The sequence below is a fragment of the Ambystoma mexicanum genome, chromosome 4q (assembly GCF_040938575.1).
Source record: "Ambystoma mexicanum isolate Mex_15411 chromosome 4q, UKY_AmexF1_1, whole genome shotgun sequence".
Taxonomy (NCBI): Eukaryota; Metazoa; Chordata; class Amphibia; order Caudata; family Ambystomatidae; genus Ambystoma; species Ambystoma mexicanum.
In genome coordinates this window covers 891,791,843-891,809,698 of record NC_090928.1, presented here as the reverse complement: position 1 = coordinate 891,809,698, position 17,856 = coordinate 891,791,843, and the positions used below count along the sequence as shown (strand labels likewise).

Genomic DNA, 17,856 nt, shown 5'->3' with positions numbered 1-17,856 from the left:
GTTGAGGCCCGAACCCGTTCTGCTGGGGGTCCAGGTCCCCAGAATCTACCCATGCTCCAGTAACAGAGCGAAACTACTAACCCAATGCCTCCTAGCAGGCAAAATTGTGCTGGCACGTTTCTGGAAATCCCCAGACGGCCCATGTATGGCTGAGTGGTGGGGGAAACTGTGGGATATATTGATTGCAGAGAAGGTGACCGCGGCAAGAGTGGGAGCCCTCCACCGCTTCCAAGACATCTGGGCCCCAGTACTGCAATATGATCAGCGATTCCCCGCCCTGACCTATAAGTCTATCAACACTCGGTGGGCCCTGAGGGACCAAGAGAACTCCCGAGGGAGATAACTACGGGCGGGTTAGTGGAGCGGGGGATCCGGGGGGAGGGCCTGGGGCCAAGGGGTGGGTGTGGGGGGGGGAAGAGGATCGTGCTAAATGAGTTGACAGAATATGATGCGAGATGTTTTCACAATGCTGTATGTTATTCATCCTTACTTGTTTTAAAATAAACAAGTTTAAAAAAAAAAGAAAGGGCGACTATATTGAGCATAATTGGACTGGGCTTGTCAGAGGTTGCCCGGGTGGGGGGGATCCTCATACAGAACTGTCTCATGGTAGTGGGATAGACTGTTCTGCCATTGCTTGATTTAACTTGCTTTCTTTCTGTGTCGATCATTGATTCATCTTATAATCTGATTTGTATGCCATTTGAACTGTTAGAAGTTTATGTATTTCAAAGGAATCGATAGTTAAGAGTGGTACCACGCAGACCTGTATGTATTTCCAGAGTACAAAGTGTGTTATTGTGATTGTGTATATAACTTTGAACCTTATTTATATAAAGACTGTTTTCACTAACATTGTGTGGACATTCCTTTGTGGATGCTTGAGGACTACACTGTACTTAAGAACCAGCCCGCATCACCTCCTGAGAGCTAAGCCTTTATTGCTACCCACCACGTTTACCCCAGCCAACATTTTCTAACTGGGAACTCTGTGCTTCGACTCTACCATATAGAGAGCAGGAGTGCAAATATCCCCCTCCAGTCTTTACAGGCTCCTAGAGTGAGACTGCTGCCTCTTACACAGATGTTTCTCTTATTCGGGGGAAGGCCAATCAGTGTCTGTCTCAGAGGATCGGACAATTGACCTCGCAGGTGATATCGCTGGCGATCGGCCCAACACGAGTTAGGCTGCCCGCTCACGCACAGATTTCAGGTTCATCTTTGCACACGATGCGGACCCCTCATCATCCATGCCGAGGCACCACCACACACTTTGTGTGGGTCAGTCACGACATCTTAAGAGTCGCAATCAGTGCATTATTTAAAACCTGAGGCGCGGACATCTCGTGGTCGAGACGAAAACCAATCTGATGAAAATCCATCAAAAAAGATTTGAAGACTCGATAACACCATGTTCCTCAGAGCAGTGTGTCGAGAGCGGGGGAAAAAGGACCAGAGGTATGGGGTATATGTATTATATATGGGATACATTACTCACCCTAATAGTATTTCTGATGCTTGTATCTGCTTAGATTCACAAGCTGTGCATAGGCCGACATCTAGCAGTAGTTTTGCAGTTGTTTTTGAAACTCGAAAAGGGATGTCGACAGGGCGTGTCAGTAATACTATCCCTAGTGTGACGTCCACTGTACCCATGATCCCTCACGCGCCGGGATCCCTCAGATTGTTATTTTTCTGACATGAGGTAGCATGAGGTGTAGCGGGAGTACAGTTGTATCGAAGCAGATACGTATCAGACAAGCTCATAAGCATGCATGCGCCTTCTCTCAGAGGGGAGGAAGAGTGGGTTGCATGTGAATCTAAGCAGATACAAGCATCAGAAATACGATTACGGTGAGTAATGTATCCCTTCTGAGGCTTGTGGAATCTGCTTAGAACACATGCTGTGCATTGATTAGTGAGCAGTGGAAGGAGGAGGTGGGATGTGAGAAGGTTCATGAGCGAATAAATGTCTTAGAACCACTTGTCCCACTTGTGCATCTGTCTTGGAATGTGCGTCAATGCAGTAGTGCTGAGTGAAAGTATGTACAGAGCTCCATGTAGCTGCCTTGCTAATACTGTCTAAGGGGACATTTGCAATTAAAGCCAGAGTGGCTCCAGTACCTCTTGTGGAGTGATCCCGGGGCGTAAAAGGCAGTGTTTTATCTAATAGGGAATAGTACAGTTGGATACATCTGACTAGCCACCTACAGATGGCATTCTTAGAGATGTGGTCACCTTCTCTGGTTGGCGCAATGGAGACAAACAATTGGTCCGTTTTTCTTAGCCGTTTGGTCTGGTCTACGTACTAGAGGACCACTCTCCTCACATCTAGTGTGTGGAGTTTTACCTCAGCTGAGCTGTTGGGTTCCTGGAATAAAGCCGGTAGCTCAAAGGACTGGTTTACATGAAATTTGGAGATTCATTTAGGTGAGAACCTAGGTTGAGTACATAAAACCAGCTTGTCTCTGTGTACAACAAAAAAAGGATCCTGCACTGACAATGCTTGGATTTCACTAACCCTTCTTATGGAAGTGATAGCCACTAAGAAGGCAGTTTTATAAGTCAGGTGTTTGAGACTAGACTTGTGCATAGGATCAAAAGGGGGTCGCATGAGCTTAGCGAGTACCACATTGCGGTCCCAACCCGACAGCGAGTTAGAAATTGGAGGATGGAGTCCCTTTACCCCTTCCATAAATGCTTTGATGACCGGTACTTTCCACCAAGAGACCTTATTATGAGAGGTTGTGTAGGCTGACAAAGCACTCAATACCAGGCTGTCGACACTATTACTCCTCTCGACTGAACAGACCACCACGGCACAGAATTCACCCTCTTGAGTGATGAACCTAGCCATCCTAAGACCAATGCAGTCAACACCTACAAAGCTAGAAACCCCCAGAAACTCACTGCTGAGTACTTTGACCCCATCCTTAATAAAACACTAAAAACCAATCTAATTACCAGTAAAGACCCTAACACCCTCGCCGACTACTACCATAAATGCCTCACCCTCTATCGAAGTAGCGCCTATAACAACTAAAACACGTCGAGCTGATAAAAAGACACATTTTTGGTTCAACGAAGAACTAGTTTCACTTAGAAGAACCAAACGCTCCCTTGAACACGCCCATACTAAACATCCTACATCGGACTCTGCTAACACATACAAGGAGGCTAACAAAACCTATAAATCAGCCATCATCTCCCACAAAGCAAAATGCCTACAACAATCGCATCAGCAATGCCTCTTCGGATTCTGAAGAACTCTTCTCCATTCTCAGAGAATTAGAGAATCTCACCCCATTCACGACCCTGGCCGATTCTAGTAAAGAATGGTGCACCACCATACAAAATGCCCTAGCCGCCAGAATTGCACTGCTACATAACAAAATCACCATCAAAGGACTTGCATTAGCAGATAAAAATACAATAATCACCAAACCCCCACAATGCCCTGACGTAAATTCTAACACGCTATTCCACTTTGCCTCGGTCTCTGAAGAACTAGTACTGAATACCATATCCAAGCTTAAAGCCTCCAATTGCAAAGGGGACAACGTCCAAGCAAAAATAATTAAAGAATGCGCCTCTACCTTTACCCCCACCATCGCCAACTTTGTTAACGCCTCTTTCAACACTAACAGTCCCAGCCAGCACCAAAGAAACTTGGGTCACCCCACTTCTAAAAAAAAAAAAAAAAAAACATTGGATCCCACTGTGACCACTAATTATCGCCCAATAACAGTCCCTTTCTTACTCAAAATCATCGACAAAATAGCATACACTCAAATCCAAACTCACCTTGAACAAAACCATCTACTTGGTACCAGACAATCTGGGTTCAGGCCTAATCACAGTAGGGAAACAGCCCTTCTGGATCTTAAAATCCAGATGGACCCTATCAGAGATCAGGGGAAACTCTGTATACTCTTTTTGTTATACCTATCCGCAGCATTTGACCTCGTGGATCACGACTAACTGTGCAACTCTCTAGCTAATGATTTCAACTTCTCTAAAGACGCCACTAAGTGGGTGAAATCCTTCCTAGCGGAACGTACCTCTAGAGTCTCTATAAGCTAAGAAGCCGCTGATCCTATCCCAGTTCCCATAGGGGTTCCCCAAGGATCAGACCCATCTCCAACCCTCTATAATACATACACAAAGCTACTCTTCTCGGCATTAGACGATATGGGTGTCATCTACACCAATTTTGCAGTTGACGCCCAGATCCTTATACCTCTATCAGGCAACTATGATCAGGACACATTAACCATAAATAAAGTATACACCATCATCCAAAATTGGATGGCGTTGAAATTGGATGGCGTTGAATAGTCATTGCCTCAATGATGAGAAGACAGAACTTTTCATCGTGGGATCACAATCCAAAATAGCCGCCCTCCATGGCAACTACCTCTATATCAATATCGACGGCACACTGATCCCAGTATTCAAGCAAGTTAAAAAGCCTTGGTGTATACATAGACGCTAACCTCACCATGACCAAACACATTAGCACCCTCTCCTCATCCACTACGTATACCTCCACTCTACTCTCACTTAGCAGACAATATCTGACACTGTCCAACTGCCTCACCCTGGCGAGGGCCCTGGTGCTATCCAAGTTGAATTACTGCAACATACTCCTACTAGGCACCTCCAATACCAATGTCAGTAAATTGCAACTTGCAAAATAAAGTCCTACGAGCAGTTCTAGGTATAAAAAAATACGAAACATCTCCGAGATCAGGAAGGATGCTCACTGGCTACATATCAAAGACAGAATCATCTTTAAAACACTTTGTATTACACATAAATGCCTCACCAAAAAAGCCCTGATTTACGTCAATAACGCAATACAGAAAAAGGAGACACCAGATCACTTAAATCCAAAGATAATCAATTCTTAGTCATCCCCGTTACAAAAACACAAAAGCAGGGGGCAGTAGTTTCCATGTCCTTGCCCCTAGACACTGGAACTCCCTTTCCCATCAGCATCAAAAAAGAGACCTTTCACAGGATTTAAAAAACCTCTAAAAACCTGGTTATTTAACTTAATATTAGCAACATGTTTTTCGACTGAACCTGTAAATGTATGTGCACAATTATATGTATTATCCCCGTTTATAAATAACCTATGTATTTTGCTGTTCCATGTACAATGTAAGACTAATTACTAAGCTGTCTGTAACCACACCGTGACACCCACAGGTATGGGTGTGTAACAAATGTAAAAAATAAAAGCCGACAGGTGGACTTTTAGGGAGTTAAACACTAACCCTGCATCTAGCAAATGGAGCATATAAGTTAGAATGTTGGATGTAGTACATTCCATGTGGTTGATTTGTTTAGTCTGGCACCAATTTACAAATCTTCTCCATTTGTCAAAGTAACAGTGCTTAGTGTTTGGTTTTCTTGATTCTTTCAAGATATCCATGCATCTTTGTGGCAGGTTGAGATGTCCGAACTCTATGACCTCACGAGTCATGCTGCCAAGTTCATTGAGTGCGTTTGCAGGTGCACTGTTAGTCCCTCGTGCTGGGTGAGTAGGTTTTACTGGCACAGGAGTTTGATGGATTGCACATCGCCAGTTTGTTTGTCTTGCCCACATAGGAGCAAATAGGATAAGCGTCATTGGTTGCTTGTGCATCTTGTTCACCACTCATGAGAGGTGTTGGGGGGAAAAGCGTAAGCAAATTTCCCTGACCAGTTCATCCATAAGGTGTTCCCCTTGGAACCTTCGCCTCGTGGCGATTAAGTCCATATGTGGGATGTTTTAACCCACTTTGGCTCTGCTATGCTGCAGCACTGTGTAATGATCGTGCCAGAAACATCAAAATGGCTGCAAAACCCTTGTGCGCGCCAAAACCTCTGAAAATCGCACTTTGCAACGCACAAAAAGATGGCTGCCCAATCTGCCACACATGTAGTCAGTGGTGGAACAGAGACCTCACTCCTGGAATATGTCACTGGGCTCCACAACATGTGAAAATGGAGTACAGAAGGAAAAAACAGGGTCTTGCTAAATGAAACCCCAAAATCTTGCTTTAAATCTCTTTTTCTTTGTTGCTGAAACTGCAGAATGCCGGTACAAAACACCCTCAAACATCAAAAATTCTTGCTGGGTGTTACAATTCACTTAGTTTAAGAAATCATTGTGAACTTGCAAGGTCCTGAAAAGCTGAAAGCATAAATGGATTTCCACAGCAGTACTGGCCTGTCTGTGGATGTCAAAAATCTCTCTGCAGCAGAGGACTGCAGGGATGACAGCTGTCAGGAGCCTGCCTGATTAAACTTTAAACATGTATAAACTGAATTCAAATGTTTGCAATCCAAGAGGCCTGTTGCTGATAACCCATATTGTAAATGTTTTGATTCCATGGTTTAAAATCGTGAATGAGAATTCTAGCTGCAATTTGAAAAATCACAAGTTTGTTTTAAGCGAAGGAAAAAATGCAACAGAATTAACAAATCAAGCCTGGCTAAAGCTACCCAAACTGGAATAATAGGTTTCCTCAGAGGCCTTTCTCTCCAGCAGGAAATCACAGCAGAGCGATAATTATAGGGTTTGGAAAGAACCTGGTCTACAGAGGCATGAGGAACAATGAACAGCTGCTGCTAAGGAAATGCAAGGTGTGAGGACAGTTGTAAATGGCCTCAGCCAAGAGCAAATAGGGAAAAGATCACTCCTGGACTGCAGGGAGACAGAAAGAGCTGGACCCAAACAACCATCTGTGGCTGAACATTAACAAAGAACACTTTTTTAAAAGACTTCTAATTTGCCAGTTAAAATTGTGAAAAATATAAAAGTAACAGATTTGTGAATCTAAATTTTGGCTGCACGTTTCAAGTGGCGGCGACATCGTGTGACATGTTCTGGAAAGAAATGGCAAAAAATGTGATTTTACACAAAATGTATTTCTGCTAGAAGTATGAAACTTTATCCACTTATGCCCAGGTTAAACGCAAACACTTGTAGAAATGTGCTTATAAATTGGACATTGTGTTCCTGATGAAAAGGGCAAAATTCTGTGAAAAGCCCAGACAAGATCCCTCAGCTACGGGGTTTTGAGGGATAGCTGCTATATAAAATATGTAATCTGTATGTGATTCTTAGAGGTTGCACATGTGGCAATATGTATGGTGCCAAAAGTAGATTTTGTGTTCAAGGGGCTAGGGGTGGATTCTCAGCCTCATAAAATCACACCATAAAGGTGACACACTGTTTCTCTCCTCCTATCAAGGCAGAGAGGAGACTGACCCTATCAACTGTCAAAGGGGCGAGTTTAGGCTAAACCAGCACACACACCCCTTTATCATAGCATAAATAGAGACAGCTCACCGCTCAAAAGGACAGACAGATTCACCCACTATCCTGATACTGGCGGAGCACCCTGCTGCTGAACTCTACATCTTCCTTGCTCCAGACTCCAGAAACTTGGCAAAGCAGAAACCCATTGAATAGCTGAACCATTTTCAGGTAGGCCTCAAATTCCAGAACCCCACAAACCTAAGGGGAAGGATCAAAATACAGCCGGTCTGCGCTGTACTGCTTGCCTGCTGAAATAATTAGCAGAACCAAGAAGGGCAGATCCAATCCAGTCCCGTGCTGTGACCAGGATGCTTTGCAGATCCAGTCCGGTCCTGTGCCGTGCTGTGACCAGAGCGCCTTGCTGATTGCAGATCCAGTCCGATGTGCCCAGCTGTCTGTCCTAGAACCAGATCCAATTCCCTGACCGGTATCTTGACGGACCAGAATCCTGACTGTTCCGTTTAAAAACATATCTAGTGAGTATCTATAAAGAATTGTTACTAGCATATGTACCTTGCTTAGTCCAATCCCCATCTTAAACCCATCCTATATTGTATTCAGAACCTGCATTGTTAGGAGTATTTTTGAATTGTTTGACTCCTCTATCCTATCCCTATCTTCCTCCTGTACTACTATTGCTAAAACTATCTTTGCGCTGATCTTTTCTCATCTTGAAGCAGGCAGTCATTCTGATCAAGTGGCTGTGTTCCTGTGGGGTATTCTTTTTGTTCATAGTCATCATCTAGGGTAAGAAATCCATTTGTCATTTTAAAAGCGCATTCCTGTTTTCCATTCTTACGCCCATCTCGAAAAAACGACCTCCATTAAAACGTCCATTACTCCCTCAGTTTGTGTGCTAGAAACAGAATTTCAACTTCTGCTTGTAGCCAACATCCACAGCTTTACATTGCCTCTAAAACCGCACCCCAAATCTATACGGTTCTCCCGTTATCGCAATTATCGTGCAGTGAAAAGTTTGCCGTGAATTTTCGTTTAGGGAAATTCGGACACGTGTAAAACCGCTTTTGATTGCTTCCGACTTGAATTGTAAGATTTCAAATTGTTTTTTGGTATTAAATCATTGCTTGTGGTTGTGTGCAACTATCCAAAGCGGCTCCATAAGAATTTATAGCAATTTCAGAAATTTTGACCATATTTTGTGTTTTTACCCAATCCAGTCTCAAGATCACTTTAAAAGCCATTCAGGCAGCTCGACAGTCAATTCCGTTTTTTGTTTTTGGTGGGGGATAGTGGGATTGACATTATTTTTGAATTCTGCCATTTCTGAAAACCTGTTCTCTCCTCCTATCTCTTTACATTGTCTATTGGGGGGTTGAGGGGTGCGCAGGGGGAACCATAAACCACAGTGCTATCTGACCTGAACACACCCAAAAGTATTCTTTACCCAAAAGTATTCTTTCCGTGCTGAATTGTTTTGCTCACAATTACTCATTGTGTATTAAAGAGATTATTCAGTGTTACATCACTCCATTGGTGATTCTTGTGTACCCATTGAAACAGTGTGATTAAATTGTAAATACATAAATAAATATTTTAACTTTGCAAATCAGCCTGATTCCTGGTTCAGTGCGACTGGAGGGGGGTTCCAGGAGAGGGGTGTGATACGAGCGGTATATCGTTCAGAATAAAGAACTTTTAGACCAAAATAAATAAGGATTTCAGTTGTAAATTACATGCTAGGCATCGATTTGGATGTGTGTCGGATTGAAATCACTTACATATAGTTGGGAATACCCCATTGAGAGAAGAGGTGTTCTACGACTCCTTTGTGTAGACGCCACTCGTGTTCCTCTGGTAGGGGGGATCTCAGCTCAATGAGTCTGCTAGAGAGTTCAGTTCCCCTGGAACATGGTGTGACGTCAGGAACATTTTCTGTCTGAGTGCCCATTTCCAAATTTGCTGTGCGGGTCTGGACAGATTTGGAGAAGGTGTAGCCCCCCGTTTGTCGATATAAAACATCGCTGTAGTGATGTCTGATACGATCTGCACAGATATTGTTAAATGGGTTTGAATGCCTGAAGGGCTTTGAATGCTGCCAGAAGTTCCAGCAGATAGATGCCCCCCACCCTGCAAGTGAGGCGTCTGTTGTGACAACCGCCGGTACCTCTGGATTGTAGAAAGGTTTCCCTTTCGTTATATTTTCTCTCTTCCACCAGCAAAGATTTTGTACAAGTGTTGGCAAAACGACCACTAGATCGTCCCACTGTCCACTTGCTTGAGACCACTGTTTCGCCAACCACTCCTGCATGGGAGGCATGCGCAGGCACGCGTGAGGAACCAGGTAAATGCAAGATGTCATCATGCCTATTTAACGCATAGTTTTGCGCACCCTTATCTGGCGGTCGTCCTAATAACGTGGTATTTGCAGTTTTTTACTCTTTCCTCTGATGGAAATACCAACCCCTCTTCTGTGTTTAAGACAGCTCCCAAGAACTGTTTTGTAGTGCTTGGCACTAGGCTTGACTTTCTTGATGGAGAAGCCAATTGAAAGAGGAGGTTGATTGTTCTCTGAATGTTTTGTCTGCAAATCAGGGGCGATTCCCCTGTAATGAGCCAGTCATCCAGGTAAGGGTACACTGGGATTGCCTCCATGTGCAGGTGCGCTGCCACCACCGCCAGTACCTTTGTGAATGCCCTTGGAACCAAGGCTATTCCAAAGGGCAGCACATTGAATTGGTATTGCTGGTTCGCCATCTTGAAACGCAAGAATCTTCTGTGCGCTGGGAACATTGAAATATGAAAATAGGCATCTTTCATATCCAGTGTTGCCATGTAATCCTCCCTTTTTAGTAGAGGGATTACCTCTTGTGGCGTAGTCATGCAGAACTTTTGTGGCTTGACATACTTGTTTGCAGGGCGCAAATCTTATACTGGGCACATTGTTCGATCTTCCTTTGGCACAAGGAAGTAAGTTGAATAAATACTTTGATGGCGCCCTTTAATAGAAGTGTGGCTATCTCTTCGAGAAGGATATGCGGATGTTGTTCTGAGTGGATTTTCTGTCGTGGGGGGTGGTTGTGGGGATGTTGGAGTAGTTTTATACAGTATCCGCCTGCTACTGTGGACAGCACCCATCTGTCCGAGATGATTCCCTCCCATGCGTGGGTGAAGTTGGAAATGCGTCTTACTGGAGAAGCATGGGAAGGCACCTGAAGCGGAATGTCACTTGCTCTGAGGTGGTGTGCCACCTCGAGCAGGGCCTCTGTCCCGACCTCTGCGTTGTCCTCTGGGATAGCCATGGGAGGATTGGCCTTGATCATTTCCCCAGGAGGAACCTTGAGCTTGATTGTAGCTGGATCCTCCAAGAGTTTTGGCCTCGAAAATGGCGAAAATTGCCATTACCCCTCTGTCCCGCAGGCTAGTTAGTGAGTTGACCTAGAGATTTCAGCGTGTCATACTCGTCCTTTGCTGTTTTAAGGGTGTCTTCTACGGCCTTACCGAAAAAGCACACTCGGTTCAACTGGCATGTTTATTAAAGTGGCTTGTGTTTCTGGTCTAAAACCAGACTGGCGCAGCCATGCATGCATTTTAATAACTGCCCCATGCGCAATCACTCTCCCGGCATTGTCCGCTGCGTCAAAATTGGTTTTAAGGAGACAGCTAGACGCTGCCCTCCCATCTGCAGCCAGCTGTGCTAATTGGGATTTGAGTGGCTCTGGGGCAGACGAAAGTAAAGCAGACATTTCCTCCCACTTGTGGCAGTTGTAACTAGCCAAGAGTGTTACGTTGTTCGCTATTCTTGTTTGATAGGCCGCAGAGGAGGCTAACTTTCTGCCCATGGCATAAATCTTTTTGCTCTCCTTATCGGATGGAGCCTCAGAGGAAAAAAGGGGTGTGCCCGTTCTTTTTTCTAGTTGTAGTCACAACTAAGGAGTCTGGTTTCAGTTGCCCTCCGATATGTAATGCGTCTGAAGGTGCAGGTCTGAATAATTTCTCAACACATGGGTTTACGGCCCATGTGAGATTAGGGGCTTCTAAAGATGGCTGTATTCTGCGCTGCACTGACTTCAGTAGCGGGATATACTGTGCCACTGTCTTTTTGTCCCCAAGAATTTGTTCTGCAAAGTCTTTATCCTCCTGGGTGTCAATCTGAAAGTGCTCAGCCGCATTGGCTAGTACTTGGTTAAGGAGGGGTTGATTATCGATAGGAGAATCGACAACCGAAGTGTCTTGGTTAAGAGGGGAATTTATGCAGTACATATTGACCTCTTGTCTGCCACTTGGTCCTCGTCATCCCCCTAATAAGGGTGCTCTATATCCTCATCATCAAATTGAGGGTCAGCTGTCTCTACCAGAGAGATCTTTGCGGTCTGATTCTGGGTCAGAGATCTACGACTGTACTCTGTAATGGAACATTATTATGGGACCTTTTAGAAGGGGTTTGAGTAGGTAGAGCAGGGGGTTGTGAACTAGAGGGAGCTGAGGTGGGGGGAAGTGGAGTGGAGACTGTAAAAGTAATCAGGGCTTTTCTTGTAAAAATTGGCTATAAAGGTCATTCACATCATCACTCTGTCAATATCTTGAGAAGACCATTCTTTGGAACTTGGGATCACCAGAGATTGAGGGGAAAGTCCTAAATCCTCATCAGAGGGAGGACCCACCTTAGGCCTAGAATCTTTAGGTTTGTCTATGGGCCTGGATTGTTTAGGCTTTTCCTTCTGAGGTGTCTTTTCCCTAGGAGGGCACTTGTCCCTATGGGGTTTTTGAGGTCTTTTTGTGATGTTTTCCCACCCCCTGGGGCCCAGAGTGTTTTACAGCCTTCTTGGGGCCTGCCACCTTATCGGACGTCGAGCGTCGAATTTCGGATGCAGGTAGGGCAGAGGCCTCGTCCACGGACGATCGACCTTCGGAGGTAGTTTTGCGAGCAACACCCTTGCAGACTTTCTCGACGGTTGGGCCCGGTCGTGTGGCGATCTCGAGCAAGATTGCACAGAGGACCGGGACTCAGCTGACCTTTCCCTGGGTGTTGAATGTTGTCAATCACTCGACCCATGTGTCGAGTCTCGACCTGGGTTTATGTGCTTAGTGGTGTGTCTTTGTATCGCTACCGCCGCCGGGAGTAGTCCCCACAACATTGCGGCCGGCCTGTCCTACGGGGTCGGGTGTCTGCGCTTCAGTAGCTGGAGCTACTCCGTCACCCTCACCGTCCGGAAGGACGCCGTCACAGCCATCGCTAAAGGTGCCCTCTACCTCCATGGCTACGAGTTGCTTGGCATAGTGGTCCCAGAGTTTCGTGGAGCGGTCCTTTAACGTCTTTGGCTTGAAGAGCCTGCACGCTCATCAAGACGTTTCGACGTGGTCGCTTGGGAGACAAGTTACAAACTAAGTGTTTGTCTAACCACAGGAATTTGCGATTACATTTGGGGCAAAATTTAAAAAGTGTATTCTCCATAATGATAGGTTATGGCAGCTGGGCAAACAAAGTGTAGGAAGGGGAGTAAATGCATCCTAAAATTACCTCCCCGCTCTCTCCCTACTTTCTGGGCCGAGGCCTGGGGTGGCCTTCCAAGGCTGAACGGTCTGTCGCGATAGTCTTCGACGGGCAGTTTTTCTGTATTCACCGGCATGGTGTTTCGGAGGTCGGTGAAACGATAGAAAAATATTATCGCTAATTGGAAATAGTCCATGGCTTTACGCCGAAAGGAACTCCGCTATATGCATCTGTCTAGAATGGTGGGAAAAAAAAACAATCTGAGGGATCCTGACGCGCGAGGGATCATGGGTACAGTGGATGTCACACTAGGGATAGTATTACTGACACGGCCTGTCGACGTCCCTTTTCAAGTTTCGAAAACAACTGTAATACTCTGCAGCTACCACTAGATGTCAGCCTATGCACGGCATGTGGTCTAAGCTGATTCCACAAGCCTCAAATATATATATACATACATATACACACACAAGGCCCCGACGTCACATGCAGAGTCAACGATCTACCTTCAAGCAAGAAGGATAGACAACCGAGTCGAGGTCCACTACGCCCACCTGTCGAATTTTTTCCAAGCAGCAGAGCTGGATGAGGATACCTATTAGATGAGGAATCTGCGGGAGAAAGGCAATCCATTGAACTACTCGTATTGACCATAGCTGCCTGCACCACTAGCCCCTCAGTAGAGCGAAAGAGCAGGTCTCCCGCTGGCTTGTACTATTGGGGAGCTCCGAGTCCACGGGTGGAGTAGAGCAAGGCTTTAGCCATTAGGTGGAAATGGGGTTGGCTTTGGCCGCATTAAAGGGCAAAGCCCTTTCTGTTGGAGAACCTCTGTCCATAATCTCTGTCAGACCATTAGTTGATAGGGGCTGTGCCGGGTCGCCAAGAAGCAGTACTTCCACCACCCTTTTGACCATCCTACTGCACTGGGCACTAGAATGCCCTTAAGGGGTAGCTTGTTGCATGTCCAGGTCAGGAGACGTATCAAGACCATTAGTGTCTAGATCAAATCGGCCTGCTCAGCAAAGAAATCGTTACCACTGGGCCCTTCCCTCGAAGGCCCAAAGCCAAAGGGTACCTGTGTCCCCATCATCGTTGAAAATCAACTGCATTGTCTTGAAAAATGTCAAGCAGGACTCGGGGATAAAGGATTAGTCAGCCGTCCGTGCCGATATCGACGGTCATCCTCACAAGGCCCAGCGGCACTTATGATACGCTACCGCCTCCTTCTCGACAATCGTGGTTGAGACGGAAAGCGTCGGACCAGACCTGGTCTCCTTGGTGCCGGAATCACCAGGCACAACTGGAGCAAATGAAGCCTACTGCGTCAAGGTTGGAACCGTGCCTGCAGCGGTTGTTTTGCACATCTGGAGCATCTGTTCTTTGAAGGCCTTGACGCCCACAGACTCTGGTAAGTCTTCCCTTGTTCCACCGATGAGTAGGAGCCATGTCTGTGCCGATGGCATTGCTTTTTATTGTAGGATGAAGGATGATGAATGACTCCGCAAATTAGACCTTTTCTTGGCCTGCTTTCTGTGACTATCCTCTGGAGGGGGCCTTTCCGTGTCCTGCCCCAACCAGCTGATGGTCGACTGAGCTGGAGATTGAGATAAGGCAACCCGAGCATAAGCTTCGCCGCTGGATCCCTCAGCGACTTAGGTTTCATGTTTTGGTAAGAGCCACAATCCTCTGTGGTGTGATCGGTACAATTTTTGTTGAATTTTATTGAATTCTCGGACTAGAGTTGTTTCGAAGAGCAGCAGCTGGGCGCGTGGAAAAAAGGAACTGGAGGTACGGTGGGCGCAGTGACATAGTATATTCACAGCAACTGGCTTCATGACCACAGTCGACGAGCGGCACGGTCGAGTCGGAGGGATCGACGGTCAAGTCATACTACACCCCCTGTCGAAAAAGATTTAGAGCAGCCAACGCTGGAATGGATATCTGAGGAATCTGCTTGAGAAAGCAAGCCATTGAAACTCTGTTAGTAGTTTAATACATTTCAGAGCAAATTACACTAGAAATCTATATTTTATTTTTAAGGTCTAATTTGCTTAAATATTGTCAAAACACTTCTTCAGGGAATTGAGCATTTTCCTGATTTGAAATATCAGTTGTGTACTAACCCAGCGGGCTATGGAACAGCTTTTGTAATCTCTAGTTTCCAAGGATAGTATTTTATTGGGCAACTGGGAGTTCCAGAATCAAAGTTGAATGCAAGAATTTGTGTCAAACTCTTTTTGTACTGGATATTTGTATGTCTCCACACATCAGAAAAAATATTCTGGCAGCATTAAGCAATGACAAAGCAAAAGTATTTCAAACTTTTTACAAAGGTCTCTGCTTCCGGTCTGGAATATCAGTGAATTACACAGATTTGCAAAAAAGAAAAAAAATATATTTTAAAAACAGCTTTAGGAAAAGAAACCATCATTACGTAGGCAAAATGCAACCGCTCTTTTGGCTTTCAAATTCAGTTTCAAAATTGCAATTATGTCCAGATAAAATGCACTCATCCCAAAGAGATCATGTTTGTCACCTACATCTGTCTTTAAGTTTCTTACAATAGTGAACATTATAAACATTACACTAAATTTTAACCACTAGCAGCAACACTTGATTCCCAATCGACATGTTAACAATGAGACAAATCTGCATATGGACTGCACAAAATTACATTTCATTGCATGTAAGCACAAAACAATGTATATGGGTGAGATCAATACACATTTTACACTAAATAATCCTGCATTGATTTCAATATTTTACAATTAATTATATCAACTTGAAATAGAAAATCAAATGTGGAAAAGAAACAAAATGCAACTGACAACTTAGTCTTCTTTACCTAAATCATACACAAAAACTCCATATATTTTGAGAGTTTGGTCCCTTGTGCTTTTCACCGACTTAACAAATGAATCTCTTTCACATGAAATAAAACTCATACAATGAAAGGTTAAATGTATATTACATTCTAAACAGTTAACTCCTTACTTCAATTATCTTCTTGGCTTCTTTGTACTTTGATGTCTGAAGGAAGGCAAAGAAGAGATCGTACATCATAGTCATTTCTCCACGCTCTTGACTGACGAAGTCCATTGCTGTAAAGGAAACTGAATATAATTAATAACCCGTTGATGAAATAGATTATCTTAACAGCATCATGCTTCTGATTGAAAACGTGTTGGGAATACTGCTAACCGCATCAGAAAGAATAGGAATTTGGTTTGGGATTTATAAAAAGAACTACTTAACAAAAAGGAGTTTGTGGTCACAAACTGCTTGTATCTGCCATCCAGAACTCAGATTTCATCTTACTTAATGGAGAGTATAGCTAAGGAACAAATGACTTCTCTGTTCAGATGGATTTTCATAATCGGCCATGTGGACAGATTCGGAGCCCATTCTGGTGAGCAAGGAAAGACACTACAGTCTATACAATCTATCTGTTTAGTGTGACTGATCTGCAAGGCTTAGTCTGGGGAGAGTGTGGGAGTGGTGAAGGGTTAAGCTAAGCACCCTCAGAGCATTACTAATAATACAAGCTAGACAGCATGAATACAAACATTATTTTAGACCTTGGACACTCTCATAACAATTAAAGAAAACACAGTTAAGCATTACACTAAACGATTCACTATTACATACATGTTATCTTTTTGGGTGCTCTGGTTACAGGGCACTAGCACTTTACTTTTAAACACAGTTAAAATACACTGAGCAAATGTAGCAAAGCAAGTGAATATAATGCAAGGCAAGGAAGAACCAAATGAGTGTGTAGGAGAGAGAGGCGATCCAAACACCATACACAGCCTTCTAAAATTTAAAGTTACTCACCGTAGTGACTAGAGTAGTCATAGTCCCCTTTCCTCCATCCTTGTGGGCGTCCCCAACATGGGGACAGTAACAAAACCTTGGACAGCAATAAATGTAGCTTCCTCTTTAAATTTAGTATAGAACACGGGGCACGGCCTCTGGTGTGGTAAAGCCCTGCCGAGGCCCAGCCCTCCAACTTCTCACCTCAATCCCCTTTGAACACATTGGACGCTTAGATACCTGGCTACTCTTAGTACATAATCGCCAATGGCATACTAGAGGTGGAACGTGGGTGAGACGTATGGAGGAAAGGGGGCTATGATCTCTCTAGTCCCCACGTTGAGTAACTTTAATTAGGCATATGTCCCGTCCTCTTTCCTCCATCCTTATGGGTGATTCCACCGATCAAGAAAATAAAGTGGAGCTTTGATAACCTGCCTCGTATCTAGGAGGAAGCAAAAATGTTCTTCAGCACCGCCTGATCAAACTCTGCATAGCGCCTGGATCTGTTGTCCAGTGAGTAGTGCTTACAGAAGCCGATATGCTGATGACATCCCAAGATGCATGTCTCTGAAGCACCAACGGCCGTGGCCTTGGCTCTCACTGCATGGGCATGAATCCCCTCAGAACAGGTTGGCCCATGGCCGTGTAAGCCTCGGGCGGGCGATGGAAGCAATCGAGCCAGGGGAGGAGCCCTCAGAAGTCACTAAATGCCTCAGACCTCCCGAAGGAGTTCCTAAGAGAGAGAGAAAACTTAAGGACCCTCTTGAGGGCCCTCTCCATCTCTGACTGCGGGTTTGGGAAGAACACCGGCAGGCAGATCTCTTGATTCAGATGAAATGGAGAGACCACCCTGGGCAAGAAGTTTGGGTGAGTGCGCAAGATGAGCTTGGCGTTGTGAAACATGGTGAAGGACTTGAACTAGGCCAATGCCTGCAGCTCACTAACCTTGCGCGCCTATGTGAGAGCCACCAGTAGAACTGTCTGTAGTGTCACCAAGATGATGTCCGCAAAGGTCAATGGCTCGAAAGGCTTGTGTTGCAAAGCTGCAAGAACTACATTGAGGTCACAGACCAGGTGCAGCCTATCCACTGGCAGAACAATCCTAGACAACCCCTTAATGTGGGCCTTAACCACCGGGTTGGCTGCAGAAAAACATGCTCAGGGGAATTTCTGTAAGCCTTAATGTCTGCCAGATGAGTGCAGCACGTATCTACCTGCACTCCAGAACGAGCTGAAAAAGCCGGTAAATCATCCAAAGGACAGGTGAGAG

The 17,856-nt window shown here is 45.0% G+C and overlaps 1 protein-coding gene across 1 annotated transcript in view; it reads right to left on the bottom strand.

Moving 5' to 3' along the window:
- The window catches only part of LRPPRC (leucine rich pentatricopeptide repeat containing), a 1,926,342-nt gene that overhangs the window by 762,739 nt on the left and 1,145,747 nt on the right, over window positions 1–17,856 (bottom strand). Inside the window, exon 25 of the mRNA XM_069608459.1 lies at window positions 15,762–15,868. Coding sequence (XP_069464560.1) covers window positions 15,762–15,868 — 107 coding nt within the window. The remainder of the gene's footprint in view (window positions 1–15,761; window positions 15,869–17,856) is intronic.